Source organism: Fundulus heteroclitus, chromosome 11 (genome assembly GCF_011125445.2).
Source record: "Fundulus heteroclitus isolate FHET01 chromosome 11, MU-UCD_Fhet_4.1, whole genome shotgun sequence".
NCBI classification, from domain to species: domain Eukaryota; kingdom Metazoa; phylum Chordata; class Actinopteri; order Cyprinodontiformes; family Fundulidae; genus Fundulus; species Fundulus heteroclitus.
In genome coordinates, this window is record NC_046371.1 from 18,817,466 (window position 1) to 18,838,888 (window position 21,423).

Genomic DNA, 21,423 nt, shown 5'->3' on the forward strand with positions numbered 1-21,423 from the left:
CTGGTGTGCATGAAAAATGAAGGGACAGGCAGAAAAGTTTTATCCTGTTATTAAAATGTGTTTAAATAAACAGTAAATTCAATATTCTTAAAATGTTTCATGGGGTCCACAGTAAGAACACTAGAGGAAAAGAGCTTTGGATTGCTGTGCCGATTTTGGACAGCCTGTAACTCCGTCATTAAGCTTTTACAAAGGATTTGTGAGTCAAAAAAAAGCTTTGTTAAAGGAGGGTTTTTTTGGAGAGAATTTTAAAATAACAGATGTTTATATGAAAGAAATGATGGACTGGCAGCTTCACTCCTTCGTTTCTCACTGGATGCCCCAGTGCAAAGACAATCCCTTACCTGGAGGCTTCTTTACAAACTTAGACTTAGACAAGTTTATTTGTCTAAGTTAAAGATCCTTCTTAAAGAAACATGAAGACAGTTTGCATGGGATTTACGAGAGAGAACAAAAAGGCGAGTTAAGTTAAGGAAGTTGTTGATTTTATTCCAAAACCAACAAGCTGTGTCTCTCCTCCGTGTCAGGATAATTAATCATAGTTCTGGGCATAGAACCCTAATAAATGAAGTTAGCAAGATGCCTGCTCACTTTTGTATCTCGACAATTTTATTCTTAAACTGGAACTCCAGCACCTTTTTATGTCTAAATATTTAAAAATGGCCTTTGAGCATCGTGTCCATCGTGGCCTTTTTTTTTTTTTTTTTTTTTTTTTTAAACCACAGCAGACCGATCTGGTGATGCTGATTCACTTTTCTTATCCAGGACATTTAAGGAGGAGGTGAGAAAACGGTTTCATCTCCTCCCGCTCAGGTAATGACTCAGAGGCGACTTTTAGCTGCTTCTCTATTGCGATGTGAGCTTAGTGCAGTGCAAATGACTAAACCTAACAAAGACACATCGTCGTAAACCTGTTTCATACAGAAGACTGTTCAGAAAAAGGTTCAATTTAGTTATGTCGTTGCCAGAAAGCCCTTGTCACTTAAATATTGATCATCTTCAGGTTTGTAACCCCCCACCCCCCAACTGCAGGGATGTCCAAATCTCACCAGATGGCCAAAATTGGCAAGTCAAAAGTACTCAGTGCCAGGAAACAGAATTTAGAAAAACAACATGACCAAAAAATTTAATAGATGTATTTAACCTGCTAAACAAAATATGAGCATGCTATATTTACACAACAAATGTGTCAGATTTTCTATGTGTAAGGAGTGTGTCAGTCATCGTGCATCCAATACTTGATAAGGGTTTTGCACAATTGCTTTATTAAACAATGGCTGCTTAGTTTGTTAATTATTACAGGCTCGTTTGAAAAGAGTTGAAATAATTTGTGTCTATTCTTGGCCATGGCAACAGGATTTGGGTCAGTCTTTGAAATAAAAGCAGAATTTGGTGTACCACAGTCTGCATTTGAGTAAAAGTCATTAAATAGATGGGGTCCAGTTTACTGTAAAAATAAAAGAATGTAAAAACTTATTTTCAGACATAATCACTAAATTATACATGTAACCAATTACGTGTATCATTATTTATACATAATGTTTGTGTTAAATGTATAGTTTTGCTGGATTGCCTGAAATAAATCATTCAAAGTGGCTATTAAAAGACAAACTGACGTACCTGACATTTTCAACTGGAAGAAAATTTAACTGGTCTGCAAAACCTTTGCCCTGATTTAAAATAAAAAGTCTCCATCTGCATCAACCCCCTGTGCTGGTGGGCCAAATCATGGGGGCTGCACAAGATCAGTCGCACTTAGCACACCCCCTGGACCCGCTGCTCGAAACGGCATCTTATAAAAAAATATGTTGATTCTGCTGTAAATAGCAGAAGTCTGTTGAAACAAAACACACAACCACGCAGCGGTCGACACTGTTTTGGTTTATTTTTGCAATGATTTTTCCAGGATTACATACGCCTCGTGACTGCTTCCTGTAAGTTCTGACCTACTGTAGTATACAGTCGTACACATATTTGGTAGATGTAGCGTTTTATTTAAATGTGCTTTAGTTTAATTTTAATCACACAAAACAAGTTAGTGGCAATTAAAAGGCATTGACACTGAAAAAAAAAAAACAATACAACGACAGAGGGGTTTGATTCATGGAGAAAAATAACTTGTCAGTACACACTGCTTTCCAACAAATGGGAAACACAAGAAGAAAGTAAAGCAGCTTTTATAAACTACAGCTAAAAAATAATAATAAAAAAAGGTTCCTTCAGGGGCCACAGATAAAAACAAATACGCAAAAAAGAAAAGTCCATGACAAAGGTGCTGGTCATCAGACACATTAACAAAATAACTGTAATGTACAATACACTCTTTGATTATGATAAATGAACTAAACATAGAGGCATATATTATTCTTGCAAAACGATAGAACTTTTAGAATATTTGTCCTTTGTGCAATGTTTAAAAGAAAGTTACAAGAACACGTTTTGGCTGAAGGAAACGTCAGTGTTAAAACAAGAATTTGAGAGGAGAGATCAGATTTCGGATGCTACAACTTATAACATACAACATAATGTTTGGCAGAGAGTTAAAGTGTCCAACGCAACAGTTAGAAAAATAGTTTGTACAACAAATTATATAGAAAAGAAAAGCAAAAAAAAAATAAATAAATTAAATCATCTGGAAACATAAAATACAGCAAACAACGTTTACAACCTTTTGTTCAACTAATGTTTCAGTCATTCAGCTGGCTACTGCATTGCATGATCTCGGTTTCATTTAAATGCTGGAATAAGTAGGATTATATAGCAATAGAACATGGACAATAAATCCATATGTAGACCTACATATACATATGTACAATTACAGTAATTTCTTGATATTAACAGACAAAGGTGCAAAAAGCCGTGGGGTCGAATTTTAGAAATCTGTTTTGGTTATTACAAACAGCAAGACCCGAAAAAGGAAATTACCTGTAGAAGTGGAGCTGGTCGGGATGTTGTGCTTCTTTCAACTAAAAACAGCTAGCACAAAGGTCAACTAATCCGTCTCGTCAGCGTGATAAAGTGCAAAATGACGATTTGACCTTTAACTACACATTCCTTATATGGTCTGTTTTGTCTCCATATTTCAAAAAAAAAATGGAAGGCAGTAATAGCAGGGTTTTTTTTTTTTTGTTTTTTTTTGGCGCACAGTGACAAAATGGTCTTTTTCTGGATTATGAAGGGATGTTCTGTTAAGCGTTTACAAGCAGTGATATCCTACATGCAGCAGAGAACTCTCTGGGGTTCTTTGTTTAGCATAAATCCAGATTAGTTGTTTAAAAAAAACTCAAGCTAAAGCGTCAGAGATGTATACGAATAACTACTTGCCCGAGACTGCCAAAAGGGCCGATGATGTGAGGTGAACACAAGCCCAGGGGTGAACACAGCCACCACAAGAGCAGCATTCATAATACCACAAGAATTTAGATGAAGATAAAAAAAAAAAAACATCAATATGTTTGTTGTCAGGACACATAGTGCAGACAGGTGTGTGAGCCGCAGCAAAGGGGCCAGCTATCTGGGCAGAGGGTATGTTGTGATTCCAGAGAGGGGATTTCCATTTTGAAGGTCTTGAATGGCAAATGTATTTCTTTTTTTTTTTTTTTTTTTTTGCAATTACTTTGGATGTGCTATTAACCATTTTAGTTTATCATTTCGATTTAACCACACATGCTCCACACAAACTCCATCGGACAGCCTGAAGGAGTGGCCTGTGGTTGCATAAAACACTATGCTTCCACTGTACCTTACGAATGTAGATTTTATGGTGCCTGTCGCTTTGTGCGTGAAAAACCCCCCAAAAAAACACAAGTTAACCTTAGCAAACAATATCAACTATCCTAATAGCAGCAACGGAGTTAAAATGCTAATGCTGTTTAAAGTTTTACTTGAAATCAGTAACAAAAATTTCTTGGTATTTGGTAGGCATACAATAAAGTTTATGCTCTATTTTAGCATACGCTAATAAAAAGGGATTAGCCAAAAAGCTTCAAATGCCATGTCAGGTATATATATATATATATCAAAGTATAATTAATCAGTTTTTTTACTTTTAAATTAGCTTACTCTGACCCAGACATGCTTTGTATGTGCACATTACACAGAGGAAGATTACTGGTTGTGCACCCCCCTCCTAAATTGACTCACCATTTAAATCACCTTCAAAATAATTACTGAATGCAAAAATAATTCGTTTAAAAGGTTCTTAAAATACCCTTTTCATAAACGTTTTTAATTCGGCCCATCTCGGACCATGTGCTAGTTTCAGTCTCTGGGATTTACTAATTTGTATTAATGCTAAATGAAGAATCCATGACAGTAATCTGAAGCAGGTAAGATTTTAATTGCTTGTAATTTTTTGCACAGAACCTCACTTTAAAAGTCATGCACTATTCCTTTTGTGGTACTGTTTGGGCTTGGCGTCAGTTTTACAACATCATGGTAACGTGTGAAAACACGGTGGGGATAATAAGTGTTTGTTACCCTAGCTGGTCGCTGGGGAAGTCCTGAATCTATCCCAAAAATTAGGGTCATCACAAGCCTGGTAGGGCGCGTCCACTGGGATGTAACAAGCAGAAATCTAACTCATTTCTCTTCTTCTAATACTAGGAATGCATTTTTTTCATGCTGATTCTTGCAATTATTTTGCCCAAAGTTCTGAAGTAAAGTGGACAAGAAATCAATCTGTCCAAATGGGGTGCAGGAACATTGCAACTCAATGTCTACAAGTAGCGTTTAATATTAATTCACCCAAGCAGGATTCGTTGATGTCTTTCCTTCGTCTACTGCAGGTATCTGTAAACTTTGAAGCAGTGATTACCGGAGTCCGCAACTGCCACGTGTCCGTCTGAGGTGAGAGCGAGGCCCTGGGGGCCGTAGAGCGGGTCTGCTGAGGTATTAATGTAGGACAGGAAAGACCCTGTGCTATCAAAGACCTAGAACACAAAAAAAAACAAAAGGTTTTCTAGCATTTATTGTTTATCTTTTGCCAATTATAGAATAGCTATTTAAAAATGATGTGGAAAAGCATTTGCCTGCTTAAAGATTTCTTCCGGTTGTGTTTTTCTTCATGTTTAAGATTATCAAACTAATTCAAACATCAAACAAACTCTGAGTATATTCAAAATGATTTGAGATTTTAATTAATTAAGGCAAAAAAGCTATCCAAACCAACATGGCCCTAGGAGGAAATACAATTCAATTGTGATTCACTACACTTTTTTCACTAGCTATGCTCAGATCTGATTATTTCCTAATATTTAAAATCATGAAATCACTTAAATAGAACCTCTCTGATAGCATAAATCAGACTAAATAATTTCAAAAAGCTGAATCTACCCATGATCTAAGGAAATTAAAGAAAATATGAGAAGCAACGTCCATGACATCTATCAGTCTGGATTGGCTTACAAAGACATTTCTGAGGCTACTGTCCACTGTCAGCCACTGTCCACAAACGGAGAAAACACTTTTATTGCATCAGGTGTAAAACTAAACCAGATATTGAGGAAAAAGAACATTGCAAGTACAGTCAAACATGGCGGGGGTATTGCCATGGTCTGGGGCTGCTTTTCTTCTTCAGGACCAGGACAACTTGCTAAACCGATGGAACCATGAAGGTAAATGTTCATAGCTTAGGAGTGATCTAGTCAAAGTATAGACTTAAATCTGATCTAGATTTTGTGGCATGTTCTTAAACAGGAAGTCGATGCTAAAAAAAAAAACAAAGAAGATTAGGCCAAAATTCCTCCACAACAATGCAAAACACTGCCTTGTTCATGGCAGTTGTTTTTACCAAAGGTGGCACAGCCAATTGTTAGGGGGCCAGAGCGGCTTTGAGAGTTTTCACTCAGATTATGTTTCATATTAAAATGTATTTGATTGTCTGAAACATTTAGAGAAACAAAAAGCAGAAGAAATCTAAGGAAACCACCTTCATGTAAGTGAAGTTATGTTGTTGCAAATAATAATAATAATAATAATAATAATAAAAAGCTCTCAGGGTATGAATAACTTTTGAAGGAGACTGTACTTTTGTCAGAGATTTGTAATTTCAGCTCACTGTCATGATCGCTCATCAGTAATGACAAAACTACCTGTATTCTGCTGTTACCCCAGTCGGCTACAATGATGTTTCCGTTGGCGTCCACAGCCACACCGGTGGGCGCGTTGAACTGGCCGTTACCTTCACCGTGAGAGCCAAACTTAAACAGGAACTCCCCGTCGGCGCTGTACACCTGCCACAAGAGGTAGGCCGATCAAGCCGCCGGACGCACTCACTGAACACCAAGACTTGCAGAGAGATTCTACTTCCTTTTACCTTCACGGAGTGATTGTGAAAATCCGTCACTATGATTTCATTCTTGTTGTTCACTGCGACAAAGTGCGGGCCTGAGCAGAGAGATAGAATCAGAGAAAGGTTGGAAAACAGTCATCAGGCTGGTCAAACGTGCTCGATCAGGTTGTCGCTCCTTCATATTAAGCTCAAATTGTTTTGCTCACATTCTTTTCAGGTATTTCTCTAAAGCTCAAAACACTTCTAAAACAGTAGTAAGAATTAAATTACAGAGAGGCGCAAATACTAAGATTCGGCTTGGACCGTGCTTTGCCTCGTTAGTGCATGCTAACAGACGTCGTGTGCTTTCTAAGGACGATTTCAATAAATTGCAGCGTGCATTGGTTGTGTTGATTTTGGAGTTTTCTGGCCACCCATATAGGAGTTTTTCAGAACATATAAATGTTTTTTTTTTCTTCATAAAAACACAGGGGGATTGTTGATTAACAGAAACCACAAAAAAAAAAAAAAATCATTTACACAGTTCTGTGAAAACGTATTAGGCCCATTAGAGATTTCTTCTGTTTTTGCTTTTTTTTTTTTTTTTTTTTTTTTTTGGCATCGAATCAAGTTTTAATATCAGAAAATAATAAGAGGAGTAAATACATTAGAGAGGCTTTTAAATGCAGATTTCAAGAATTTAAGGACAAAAACGGCCCAAAAAAAAAAAACTTGCCCTACAGGAAAGTATAACTGGCCTGTTGTTATATCAAAAATTAACTTTAATTAACCACTTTTTGAAGTTGAATTCCTCTAGATATACCCACACCAGATTACTGATGGAATAAAGAAAACCGCTAAACAGAACCTGTGTGACCACATGACGAAGGTTTAAATAGCTCAAAAAGCAACACATGCCTTTGTGTTCTTTGTTTTCTCATTTTGTATTTAGAAGTGGTTTCCACGTTAGAACTCTTGCATGCCTTTCTATCAGTCAATCCTACGTCTAAAGGTGTGTTGTTTAAACTTTATAATCTCGTTTCCAAATTGTATTGACTATCTCTGACTGCTATCAAAGCAGTCTGGGAACAAGACCTCCAGTCCACCAACCCCGACGATCTGTGGGATTCTGTTCTGGATCAGAGCGCTTGCCACGCTTTCTGCCATTTAAAGTATTCCACCAGGTACAATTCTCCAAAGTTATACTGCCGTCCATTTTGCCCAAACGTGGACCCCGATTGTGTGTCATCATTAATTCATATGTTTTGGTAATGTTGTGGCCTGTTTGTGGAAGTCAGGTTTTCGTGTTTTATCTGAGGTTTTGCTCTGCGAGATTGAGCCAGACCTGCTTCTCGGCCATCTTGGAGTTTCTCCGGACCGGGACTTATCACGTCACAAAATACAAGTCCCTTATTTGAATCATTAATTGATAGGGAAACAACCTTATAAAAGGTTGAAAGATCCAGCTCCTCCTTCTCATTCATGGATAAGAGATATGTAGCTTGAACGACAATAGAAAAAAGATAAGCGTTTTTTGAGACATCTACTACTATGATCCCTGAGTACACCCCCTCCCTCTTTTTTTCCCCCTCCTTAACACATTTGTGGATAATATATTTAATATATCTTATTGTCGTCTGTCACATTATTACTTTGTTGTATTTTACTTCTACTTGGTGCAAATGTTATTTATTCTATCTTAGTTTCATTTTGTCTTTGTGTGTGTCTGCTGTCTGGGGATTTGTTTGTGGGTTAAAACCTGCAAAAAAAAAAAAAATTAACTATACATGGTCCTGAACTGTATCAACATATTTCCACAAATTGATAAAAAACACATTTGGAAGAACTCTCGTATGGATGCTTAATGGAAGGCGACAGAGGTAGTTGAGGCCTGCAGTACTTTAGACGTTGCTTTTGGTTTATTTGTGATCCCCTGAATAAGTTTCCAATGTGCTCTTGGAGAGTTTTTTTTTTTTTTTTTGTTTTTTTTTTGTCAGCCAGCCGGTCCTGAGAAGGTTCATAACTGTTTCATGTTTTCTCAACAACCAACGTCTTAAAAGCCACTTTGCAACCATTTTTCTTCTTAAGGGGCAAGATATGTTCCCTTCTGCGATCATGTTGTCAGACAGGTTCTTCTTATGTGATTTTTTTTTATTCTTAAGTTTAAGGCAGCAATTGGTCACCAAGTGTGACTAATAAAATTTAACCAAAAAAAAAAACTGTGAATCGATGTTAATTCGTGATTTAACAGTAAGAGCAGTTATATTCACACATAAGGCCACGTTAATTTGGCTAGTGTTTTAAAAAAAGAAATTGTCAGTTTAAAATGCCTCCCTGTATTTACTCAGGTTATCTTTGTCCAATAGCGACACTCATTTGATCATCTGAAATATTTAGGTGTGACAAAAGCAAACCCAGATGACATCCGTAAGAGCAAATACTTTTGCGCAGCACTGCATGTTTGAAATTTCTATTTATATTGTCACACACAAAAAAAAAAAAAAAAAAAAAAAAAAACACACAATGTACATGACACTATGTTGATTCTGTTACTTATGACGCTGTTTCCTGAATTTTTGGACAATCTTTGTACGAGCTTATCTTCATCCAAATCTTTACCAACAACCTCCCGGTCTCTGGGAGTCAGACACGTGATCAGGGAATTGGGTTAGACAGAGGACACCGTAGGATTAAGGTCGCAGCAAGGCCACACTTAGTACTTACTGAAAACTGAGCCAGATTTATTAAAGTTTGGGCCAAGTTTTTCTGAATCAGAGAACAGAAGGAAGAACAGAAAGAAAGAACAAGCAGGTCATCAGAAATAAAGATAGGCAACGAAGAAAACACTTCAGGGTAGTCAGCACAGGTGCCTTCTGCTGCTGCTGACTAAAAGTGGGAGATAACTTTTACCATCTCATAATCTGATTGTTAAAAAGAAATGTGTAAATTGTGTTGTTTTTTTAGTGACTTGATTGTTAAGTAAAATACAGAATATTAGAAGAAACGATTGTCTTCCAATAAAAATTATCTTTGATTTGATCCTCAGCTTTCGCCAAGGTGGTAGTGACTTGCATAATACACTGAATTTAAGCGTTGTAATAAATATGGAACACCAAGAGTGACAAATAACATACGTAATAATAGTAATTCAATATTACCTTTAGTGCCAATTAATTAAAATAGTAAATGTGAATAAGTAACCTAATATATTATCAAACAAATACAGCATTGTATTTATTATATTCCTAAAAAGCACATTGACACATTTCCCTATTTATTTGTCAAGACGCTACATTAAAGATGTTGGTAATGCAAATATAGCAAATACAATAGGAAAATAAAAGTAGGTATTTATGTCCATCTGTGGTGTCGTTGATAACGGGGACCTGGGTTTGAATCCCGGTTGTGTCAGGAAGGCGCTGCGGCATAAAAGGTCTACCAAGTCAGTGGGCAAGTTGTTATAACTTGCTGTGACTTGCTTATTTCATGGTCAATTTATCTACAGGAAATATATATAATATGTACAGGAAATTTAAGTAATCTAAACAAATAATTGAATTAAATTAAACTTTAACTATGGATACATGAATAATTTATGATTTTTTTTTTTTTTTGCACATTGTGGCACTTTCAGCATTCCATACTCAGTGTGGGATTAAAATAAAAGGAAGTGTTGTTGTGAAAATCCATGGAAGTGTGACTGGATGAAGGAGAAACACTCTGTGAAGCTCTTTTGTAGAGCCAACACGAGGTTCAAAACTGTTTTCCATTTATGGAAAACCAAAAGCTGACGGCAATGCTCCATCTCTCACAGATAGTTAGGATCCTCCCTATCAGCGTTTGAAGAGGGTCTGCTGTTAGAGGCTTAGGGGGCCTGCTCACCTGCAAACTGTCTATCAGACGTCCCTCTGCCTCCAAACTTAGTCACCAGCTTTCCATTGGACTGAAATATGAAGACACAGCAGGCTTTGTTATCCACAGTGATGATGTGTCCGTTTTTATCCACAGCCACTCCCTTGGGACCCATGAGACGGCCTGCACCAATCTTATTCTGTGGTTAAAAAAAGAAGGCAGAATAGATTAATTACAGTATATGTGAAAACTCTTTGGCTGAAATCCTGTGCAGGGCTTCTCTTCTTCACCCTGCTGTCTGCACTAGTGCTGTAGTCAGAAGAGGGTTGCATCAAGAGTGATAAAAGTAGTTGCCAAGTTGAAAAACTCAAACCTGGATCAACTTGGTTGTGATATTTCTATTCATGGTTGTTTTTATGTTTTGTTCATTGTCTAATCTTTAAGTTCCAGCCAGGTCATTTTTGTTTTGTCTTCATGTTCCTGCCAGAGAGATGTTAAGGATTATGAGATTATAGCTGCAAAAAAGCAGTCAACAGGGAGAGAACTGATAACTTACGAACACTAAGGATTCAGAGACTAACATAATTAGATTGGATATAATGACTGATTAAGGGTAAATGGGTCAGCTTGGTCACGTCCACAATATAGAATGATATTCTCCAGTAATGTCATACTAGGAACACTGACGTCATACGGCACACCCCCTTGCAGGGTTGTACACACTATGGTCTGTATAATGCTGATATAAGTGATGATCGGGGAGCTCTCGCGTCCGGATTCTTACCTGTCTCGCATTGTTTTATGTAAACATCCCTCTGCCTTGTTAGATTAAATATGTTAAAGTATAGTTTCTGTTTCAAGAGTCTTTTTATTGCTACATAAATCTACAATAGAGAAGACCACTTTTTACAGGTAAAGAACCTGCGAGAACCACAACAGGGTAATTCATAACAGATAGAATCCATCTTATCTAGCAAATGTTTTTTTTGTTTTTTTTCAGTTGGTTAATATTTATTTTTGAATTCACAGAGGCAAACCGATAAACTGTACCCCTGACCCAACAGCCCCCGCAGAGGGATCTCCATGGGCCGACAGAACGGCTGCTGAAGCCAAGGTGAGCGATGAGAGGGGCAGTAAACAATCCTCCGACCCAGCCGTAGCCTCTCCTGCCCTCTTCTATGAATCATGCTGTCTTCAGGCTTCGAAACCTGCAGGACCCAGAACGCCTTTCTCTGTTTGAATTCCTCTATTTTTCCTCTCCAGAAATTCCCCCACAATCATAAATATTGCAGTAAAACACGGAGTTTACTTTTCAAGGACGCGGACATGCTACAACACATCTTAATGCTGATCTTTTTTTTTTTTTTTCCCCACTACACATTACAGAGGGGTTTATTTAGAGCAGGGGTATCAAACATACGGCCCGCGGGCCGGATCCGGCCCGCCAAACAATTTAGTCCGGCCTTGTGGCTAAATGTATTATTATAAAAAAAAAAAAAATTATAAAAAAAATATATATTTTTTTTTTTTTCCAGTGTCCTGTCTGGCAATGTGGCAATAAGATGCCACAAAGAGCTCATCAGATTTGACTTTCACAAGTGGACAAGATAAAAGGAAGAGAATGATAAAACAATTATTGAAAAAAACATGTACTTCGTTTAATTGAAAATATGCAGTTCCTATTGTCCACGAGGGGCGCTGTGTTTTAATTAGCAGATTAAGCTTCGGGTGTGGAAAAATTCAAATCATTTCTTAATTTTTATCTGTTTGATGTATTTTGTCATGCAGGACAGTGTTTTTAAGTCCAAAAAAATGTGAATACATTTTTTTCAACATTGTACAATCACTGTGATCAGTTCTTATGCATAATGCACTTAAGTAAATGTTTAACTGAGTAAAAGTATTGTTGAAATTGCACATACTTTTCTTAAAAACGCTGAGGTTATTCATAATATATTGTGTAAAAGTGAAATTAACTTAATATAAAAATCAACAACAAGTCCACATTTATTAGTTCTATTTAATCTTGCTCGTTTACTCGTGAAGAGGGCCACACGAGTTTACTCGTGTGGCCCTCTTGAGATCAGATTAAGCTGTATGCGGCCCCTCAACCAAAATGAGTTTGACACCCCTGATTTAGAGACTTGTACAGATCAGACGGTGTGTGACAGCGTACCTTAAACTTGCCGTCTGAGGAGAAAATGCTGACCCATCTGTTGTCGTAATCGGCCACCACGATGTCGCCGTTCACGTCTACGGTGACGCCCGTCGGCCTCTGCAGCTGTCCGGGAGAACGCCCTCTGACCCCGAAGCGCAATTTAAATTGCCCATCGTTGGAAAACACCTGCAACCATTTGGATCAGACAACCCGTTTCAACAACAGCACCGACCTCTGAGAGCACAGCGGTCACATCAGCCTGCTTTCTTCATGCGTTTTTGCTCTTTGCGTCCGTCTCACCTGTATGCACTGGTTGTTGCTGTCAGCCACCACCACTCTACCGTTGCTGGAGGTCGAGATTCCTTGCAGATTTGTGAACTCACCCTTTTCTCTGCCCCGGGAACCTGACGGGAGACAAACACGCGTTCGGTAATTGGGGGTGTTTATTAACCTTCTCCCTGTGTATGATTTATTATCCTTTCTTGCTAAATCTGAGCAATGATTGTTGCGTTCTTGCCAGCCTACCGGGCAGGTTTTGAATTAGGAGTTGGAGTTAAAAACTTGAAACTCTTGTTTGAGACGGGAGGCGCAGCCACAATGGCACAAATGTTTGTTTTTTGCAGGTTACATTGCATTCGTCTGGCAGCAAACAGCGCATGTAAATCACTGTGATCCTTTTGAGATCTGTTCGTGTGTTGCATCTTCTTTGACAGAGCCAAATGAAGCACAAGAACTCTGCTTGTTGTTAAATAGCTTCTCGTCTACAAATTCAAAGAATTTATTGGGAAGTAACCGGTTTGCAATAAGGGAAAGCAACTCCATCCATCCATCCATCCATCCTTCCATCCATCCATCCATCCATCCATCGTCTCCCGCTTATCCGGGGTCGGGTCGCGGGGGCAGCAGCTTCAGTAGGGAGGCCCAGACGTCCCTCTCCCCAGCCACTTGGGCCAGCTCCTCAGGAGGAATCCCAAGGCGTTCCCAGGCCAGCCGGGAGACATAGTCCCTCCAGCGTGTCCTGGGTCTTCCCTCTGGGCCTCCTCCCGGTGGGACGTGCCCGGAACACCTCTCCAGGGAGGCGTCCAGGAGGCATCCTGACCAGATGCCCGAGCCACCTCAACTGGCTCCTCTCGACGTGGAGGAGCAGCGGCTCTACTCTGAGTCCTCCCCGGATGACTGAGCTCCTCACCCTATCTCTAAGGGAGAGCCCAGACACACTACGGAGAAAACTCATTTCAGCCGCTTGTATCCGGGATCTCGTTCTTTCGGTCACGACCCAAAGCTCGTGACTATAGATGAGGGTAGGAACGTAGATCGACCGGTAAATCGAGAGCTTGGCCTATTGGCTCAGCTCTCTCTTCACCACAACGGATCGGTACAGCGCCCGAAAGCAACTCACGGCCTGTTATTAACGTACTTTTTGCAGGTAACTTTTGGAAATGTCTCCTTGAAGTCTGTCTTACCAACTCTGTAGATGAGCTCGTCCTCAATGGGGTTCTCCTTTTTCTTGGTGGTGCTGTACATGCTGGAGGGCCGTCGCACCGCTTTCTGACGGATGTGGCCCCCAGTCCCGCTGGGCGACTTCACCCTCCTTTTCACGTCGTCCGGAGACTGGGGCACGTCTGACGGCTTGACCGCCCGCAGGCGGAACGGGCTGCCGCGTATGGGCTGACCGTAGAGCAGCAGGCAGAAGGAGTACTCTCCCTCGGAGCGTAACGTGTAGCCCACCTCGTACGTTCCGTTCTTGTTGTCCGTTATCTCCGTGTCTGCAGCTCTGTTGCCGTCGGCCGACAATATCTCCGCCTTTAAAACAGCATTTCCGGTCCGCACCAACTCTCCATCCTATGAATAATTGTAAAAAATTATAACTCAGCTTACAGTACAGGCAACAATTAAAAAATCTAATATTAAGATAAAAAGAAGAAGAAAATGTAGCTGGTAACCAATTACAATGCTCTTCAGATGGATTCATACCTCCTGAAGTAATTCTCATTTTGTCATAAACTTAAATCTATTTTAGGGTTCTCGGGATCCTTGTGACTCACTGTCCTGTAACGTTTAAACGCATCAATGCTCAGACAAACCAGGATCGATTGGCTTAAATAAGTCCAAATAAATTATTTGGTTCAGGTGCATTTGAGTTAAGCAAAGTTTTACAAATATACCTTTGTACAGCTTTTAAAAGCAGAGTTTTTTCATTCAATTTAATTCAATTCAATTTTACTTATATAGCGCCAATTCATGAAACATGTCATCTCAAGGCACTTTACAAAGTCAAATTCAATGAGATTATACAGATTGGTCAAAAATTTCCTATATAAAGGGAACCAGTTGATTGCTTCAAAGTCCCGACAAGCAGCATTCACTCCTGAAGAAGCGTAGAGCTACAGAGAGAGTCGTCTGCATTGTCCATGGCTTTGCAGCAATCCCTCATACTGAGCAAGCATGAAGCGACAGTGGAAAGAAAAACTCCCCATTATCAGGAAGCAAAAACCTCCAGCAGAACCGGGCTCAATATGAACGGTTATCTGCCTCGACCGACTGGGGGTTACAGAAGACAGAGCAGAGACACAACAAGAGAGACAAAAAAGCACAGAAGCACACATTGATCTAGTAATCTGTTCTACATTAGATGGTAATAGCGGGTGATCTGTCTTAAGATATATCTCAACCTTTAAACACCTCACAGATCTCTGGTCTATTCATCATGTGAAAATGGAAAGTGGTGTGTGACAACTGCAAAACTACCAAAACATGGCTCTCCACCTAAACAGACGGGTTGGCTTATTAATCCGAAAAGCAGCGATGAGGCTTATAACGACTCTGGAGGAGCTACAGTGGTCCACAACTCAGCTTAAGTGGGAGGATCTGTTGAGAACGCATAGTCATGCACATGTGGCTTTCTTGGCAGAGTAGGAAGAAGAAAGCTTTCGTTGAAAAAAAGTGAAAATAAGTCCCATTTCCTGCTGATAACTTAGGAAACGTGTGGAAGAAGGTGTGGTCAGACGAGACCAAAACTGAAACGCACGCATCCTTTTGCTTCCACTTCACAATTTTTCATCACTTTGTGTTGGTTTGTCAAATAAAATCCCAATAAAACACCTTATTGAGTGTGTGGTTGTTACATAATAAAATGCAATTTATAATTAAAAATACATTTAAAAAGGCAGCGCAAAACTAAATCAGAGAGAAAAGCAATATTTCTATTAGTTTTATTCTATTCTTCTGGCAAGAGCTTTGACAAATGATCCTGTTGCAGTAAAGTTACAGAACCAAACCGTCTGTACCTTGTCTTTTGTCGTCACGGTGACGGTTTGGTGCTGCCCAGTGGCTGCGTGTCGGAGTCCCTCTCCTGTGGCGACAGAGGTGTGAGCCACGGCCGACGTGGTCAGGAGAACTCCCAGGTTCTGGATGGAGCGCCGCAGACCTTCGGTCTCCACCTGGAGGGCACAACCGCTGCTTTGAGAACCACTTAAGTGTTAGGACTGTTCCTGCTGCTGCTGATTAAGTGGGAATCACTTTACGGCGAAGGAAACGTCAATCTTGGTGAAAGCGGTTTGGATCGTGGCAACGCTCAGTACCTGACAGTGCAGATGTGCGTTCTGATGTGGTTTTTCTGGGAAGTCGTGTCTGGCCAGAGCTGTGACCCGTTCACTCATCTGCTTCTGGACGAGCAGCACCTACACGTACAAAACAGGAATCATTTTTAACTAAAAATAAAAAAAAAGACACAAATCTGAAATAATGCATCATCTACAACTATAGTCCATTCCTGTGGGGCTGCTGATTTGTCACCGCATGAGTAGAGCTTGCAAACGATATGCAGCGAACCCACCTCAGTGGCATTCCCATGGCTGAGAGCCTGCTCTGTGAAGCTGCAGCTGCTCTGGATGTGTTCCTTCCCCTGGAGAAGAGAGGAAAGCTGGGCGTGGAGGACCTGCACTCAAGAAGGTATAAAAAAAAAACAGAGAAAAATGTAAAGGAAGGATATCAGAAGAAACAAACAGGAACATATTAGTCCAATGAAGGTAAAAATTGTACACAAGTAGGCAAGACTGGGGAGCAGGAACAAGCAATGACTGCATGCGTGTGTCCGTGTCTGGAATGGACCTTTTGCTTGGCGCCGCAGATGTTCTCCAGGTCTGTGATGAGGGCTGTCTTGCGCTGATGCAGCACCCGCTCCAGCTCTTCAAATGTGCCGTTGATCTCTGTTACTGCCTCCGTTTTTCTCTCGTTTAGCTGCCGGGAGATCTCACTCACCAGCTCAATGGCTGCGGTCAGCTGAGGGAGCCTGCAAGACAACCAGAACACAGGATTTTAGATAGATGTCTTTAGCTGCCCACCCCCCCCCACCCCCCCAAAAAAAAAAAAACAGTTAAACAAAACTATTGTTGCAACTAAATATAATGTTAAGAGAAATGCAGATTAAAAACATCCTTTTTAGGATGAGACTCAGTAAGAAATGCTTGTGACTTTAAACCACTGCACGAATGGGGAAATCTAAAAATCACCCAACGAAGATCAAAAGTTCTCGCCTGCTGCGAATGGCGTCAAGCTGTGTTTTCAGCACGGCTTTGTGCTGCTCCACAACGTCCCGCAGAGGAACAGTCATATGATCCCGGTGCTCGCCCTCTGTGCAGTCCAAACACATGGCCGTCTCACAAGACTCGCAGTAGAACTCCATCACCTGCAGGTGGAGCCAAACCGAAACCTCTTACCCAGCACTTCCAAGACATGGAAACTTCCCTTTTCCTTCCACTCCACTTGCAGCAGCAAATACAACAATGCAGGATATTTGTTCGTAAGTGTTGAGGTCACCTTTCCCTCATGGTTAGGGCAGCACAGGGGCTTCCCCGCTGCCGCTGCGCTGACCGACTCCAACACGCTGAAGGCCTCGGGCCGCGAACACTCCGGCTCACGCTGGAGTACCTAACACAACACAGACATTACCATCCACATCATGCGTCATTTATATAATAATTTATATAACAATAAATAGTATCTAATAAGCATGCCTGCAAATACCCCTTTCTTTTCATTTCATTGTGTTAGAAAATCACACAGTGGTATTTACGGTCTGTTTAAAACAGTCAATACTACCTTTTTCTAACCCAGAACATTAACAACAAGTTAGTGGACTTCCAGCCACTGTTAATCAAATTCCCAAAGCCATGCATCCCTAAAAAAATCTTTCAGAGATTAAAGTGTCCAGAATGACCTCAGTCTAGAAGAATGTCCTCCCTCCCCTCTCACAAAACCATTCTCACCAAATGCAGCTTGAAAAAAAAAGGCAACACACATACAGGTTTTACTCGTTTGTTCTAATCTTTTCGTGTCAATGTTTAAATAATAGGCCTGCTTGTATACTTAGTAGTGTATTTTTGCAAAATAAATGATGCACGTTGTGCAATGCGTGCGCAAATGCGGTGGTAGAGGCAGCTTCTATAACAAAAAAAAAAAAAAACGGAACATAGGGTCAGACCTCCATCAGATTGGTGATGAAGAAGTTGTTCTGTAGAGCACACACTCCCTTCTCGGGCAGGATGGACGTTTGCCGACACACAGGACACGAGAGCGTCAGAGACTCCGGGGGAATGTAATTCTGGAGGCAGCTATAAGGAGGAAGTCAGAGAAAAAAAGGGTGATATTTAACAGAAAAATGCATCGCTCTTTGTAAAAATGGAAAAAAAAAAAGGTCCTTTCATTACGGAGAGAGACAAAAAAAAAAGAGGAAAGCACTCAAGCACAACTCCAACCCTATCACCATCACTGAGACACATTAGCAGAGTATTAAAAGAAGAGAAATTGAAGTGTGAATGTGGGTGAACACACAAGTCTGAGCAAGGAGCATGCGCATATTTCCTTTGAGAAAGGTCACCGACAGAGCTGGCTGCATTTATTCGCACCTTTGCTAAAAAATGTGTAACATCACCCCCAATGATATATTTTGTTCTTGTAGAATAATCAAACACTGACAAATGTTAAGAAGATCCAACCTGTCACAAAAAAAATTCAGGTACTTCAAATATAATCATCATAGAACCCACAGCATGACAGATCCTCCACCACAGTTAACAGCCGACGCGAGGGGCATTCTCACATATATCCGTCTTTTTCGTTTCACTCCATGCACAACCGGGATGTTTGTTATTGGAAAGCTCGATCTGTCCACGCTTCCAGTTAAAGTTCCAGTAGAGTTTATCAGATGCCACCCGGTTCTGTTCGAGATGGTCTGAATGCCTCCGAAACAGACGCTGGCACGTCTGACGGTTATTATGGAGACTTGGTGACCCCGAGACGACACAATTTGCTCACCATTTGCTCACTGTGCATAGTGGTGAGCTGAACAGCCTAGTGGCCAGTGGCACAAATAAAGAAGCCTCTGTTTCGAGTCATAGCTATATACCCCAGGGAAAACAGAAGTAATGGGTTGGAAATGAAATATTCATAGGGCTCCTGATGAAATTTAAAAAATAGATTATAAATAAAACAAATTTATTGTCAAGGGATACCAAAAATTAGAATTATTGCACTCAAATTAAAGGCAGATTGTTTTGATCATTATATACAGTGCGATATAATGCTACTGCAACCAGCAGTGAATTTAGTTAGATGCTTTTTACTCATCCAGTAGCAGAGTGTCCCTTTGCTCCAAGCCTCTTCCCATAGACCTTAGCCGCTGAAGGTTATTACCTTCAGGCCAAAATGAAATCCGACAACGTATAAAGTCAAATCAAGACATTTACACACACTGAACGAAAATACGCAGAATTTAGAATTTAGATTTATGAACATCCAAACATCTTGTTCATCCTTGGGTACAATTTCCAGAGGCCTGATCTGTCCATCTGTTCAAACATTTACCTGCAGGTATATGCCTGGGGTATGTCCTGTAAACATATAATGTGTCCTGGTGCTAAAAGTGCGATACCCAGAACGAAAAGCGAAAGAGCTTGTGAAGACATTGGCTGAAGGTGCTAGGAGAATGTCGTTATCCACTGCTAACCACGTCCTGCCACAGCACTGGCTGAAAGGCCGCTCCGAGGGGAAGACGTCATTTCTCCAAAAGCAACATAAAGGGTCAGATTACTGCTCGTAAATGCCTTCATGGGCACAGACCTTCGTTTCTGGACACATGTTGTGTGATCTGATCAAACTAAAATGAAAGTGTCTGGTTTTAAAGACCGTCATTATGCTTACAGAATAGAAACTTACAAGGCCGAGAACACTATCCCTGCCGTACATTACAGTGGCGCCGTGGGAGTGTTTTGCCTCAATAGCGACTGGTGCCCTTTAAAAAGCCTAAGCTATGTTTATACGCACACAATTTAACGATTTGATTAAAATATATTTGGATTAAATAATAGTTGACATGGGCATACAATCAATCAATCCAATCATAATTTGTGTTTATATGCACGTGGCTTTATTCAGAATATAACCACTCTGACATGCGCAGTTATCAAATACCCCTAAAAAACACAGAAGAAGTACTTCTGTCTTAACTAAAAAACAAAAAAAAGGTAAGAAAACCAATATTATACAAGTCGCTTTGTCTTCTGAGCGCCCAGGCTCGACTTGCACGATGTTCTAATACAGTTGAAACGTTACTGGGTAAGCAACAATTTTGAGCTCTTTTATTGTTTCGAACTGAAAGGTTGTATCGGGAGCCCCGGCAGTTTTGCTTTCCGACGTATTTCCGCCACTCAGCAACGCGGAAATACGTCACGTTTACGTCGGCGGATTATCAATCAGCATAAATCCCCCTCTCTCATTCAGATTACAATTTCATTCTGATTGATCTTAACCCGATCATCATATTCTGATTGGTGTATTTACATGATGCTTTTTATTCTGATCGGCCCTTTTTTCCGATTGCGCTTGTCTGTGTAAACTTAGCTATTGATGGCATCACGGGGAAAGAACATCATGTGGAAATACTTAAGCAGAATTTCAAGATAGCGGTCAGGAAGAGAGGGCATGGACACAAACGGGTCTTCAGAATGGCCAGTGACCCTTAGCATACCCTCATATTCCATCTAATGTGTGTCAAAGTCTACAAAAGTCAATGTTTTGAAGTAGCCATTACAAACCCTTGACATGAGCCAACATGGCCTGCAAACCTGACTTAGTTACACCAGTTCTTTAAGTAGTAACGGCCCGAAATTCAAGCTAACTATTGTGAGAAGCTTGTAGACAGATACCCAAATCATTTGACCCATACAGTTTCAAACTAAAGTCCATCAATAACGCATTATTCTGGCATTTAGCAAACAGAAATATTTTTGGTAATCCCAATTGACTTGAATTGGTGAAAATAAATGGTGTCCTTTCATACAGTGAATGTTAACATCAGGTTTCAACTGTATGTTACTAAGCAGTAGCACTGCTGTACTGTTCAGCTACGTTGATGAAAATACACTAATATTAATTTGGAGTCACCGGTAATTTGATTTTATGAATTATTAGAAAACCTCTGTTGGGCAGCTATTTGTCTTGCAGTTCCTTGGCCTGCACGCTCGCTCTATTATTTCTTTTAATTACAGCAACATGCAGGCATGTTCAAACGGGGCTGTGGTTATGAGCGGTTTGCTACCGTCTCACACAACAACACGACGTACAAAACACTGCTGTCAATAACAGGCTCTAAAATCTTGAAAAGTGACTTTTGTTTTTGTCATACATACATCCAGGTTTATTTTTCCATCAAATTAGGATACAACTAAGGAAAAGAGACTTATTAAGCAGTCTACCCCGATGACACACAGCCGACTCTAATCTTCATTCTTACATTTTGACACACAAGTCGTCTGCTTGGCTCAGGAAGAAAATGCTCCACTCATATCCATACAGGTGGTGAGTTCATTTCTGAGAGATTTTAGATTGAACATTTGTAATTGGACCCTAAAAAAAAATGGAAGTATGCCTTTGACTGTAGCCATTACCACAGCAGGCCTCCCCGAGGAGCCAACAAAGAGAAGTGTTTAAGCTGTTATACTGCGTTTGGGGATTTGAATTAGATGAGGTGCTGCTGTGAATAATTTCACAGTTAATAGGATATGATCCGGGAACCACAAGCAGAGAAGAAGCTACAGTTCAAAACTTGTGTTGCATGTACAGTACATTGATAAAAAAATAAAAA

General features: G+C 40.2%; 1 protein-coding gene across 4 annotated transcripts in view; it reads right to left on the minus strand.

The window, feature by feature from the left end:
- Window positions 1-1,866: 1,866 nt before the first annotated feature.
- The window catches only part of trim3b (tripartite motif containing 3b), a 46,999-nt gene continuing 27,442 nt past the window's right edge, over window positions 1,867-21,423 (minus strand). For 3 of the 4 annotated variants that reach the window (XM_012856216.3, XM_012856212.3, XM_012856213.3), the window contains 15 exons: window positions 17,764-17,893; window positions 17,100-17,210; window positions 16,817-16,968; window positions 16,392-16,572; window positions 16,117-16,218; window positions 15,863-15,961; window positions 15,569-15,721; window positions 13,745-14,123; window positions 12,582-12,685; window positions 12,300-12,467; window positions 10,154-10,322; window positions 8,996-9,037; window positions 6,317-6,387; window positions 6,093-6,233; window positions 1,867-4,931 (listed from right to left, as the gene is read on the minus strand). In XM_012856216.3, the coding sequence (XP_012711670.2) occupies window positions 4,779-4,931; window positions 6,093-6,233; window positions 6,317-6,387; window positions 8,996-9,037; window positions 10,154-10,322; window positions 12,300-12,467; window positions 12,582-12,685; window positions 13,745-14,123; window positions 15,569-15,721; window positions 15,863-15,961; window positions 16,117-16,218; window positions 16,392-16,572; window positions 16,817-16,968; window positions 17,100-17,210; window positions 17,764-17,893 (2,155 nt within the window). In that variant the 3' untranslated portion in view covers window positions 1,867-4,778. The remainder of the gene's footprint in view (window positions 4,932-6,092; window positions 6,234-6,316; window positions 6,388-8,995; window positions 9,038-10,153; window positions 10,323-12,299; window positions 12,468-12,581; window positions 12,686-13,744; window positions 14,124-15,568; window positions 15,722-15,862; window positions 15,962-16,116; window positions 16,219-16,391; window positions 16,573-16,816; window positions 16,969-17,099; window positions 17,211-17,763; window positions 17,894-21,423) is intronic. The other variant, XM_012856219.3, reaches the window with a different exon arrangement.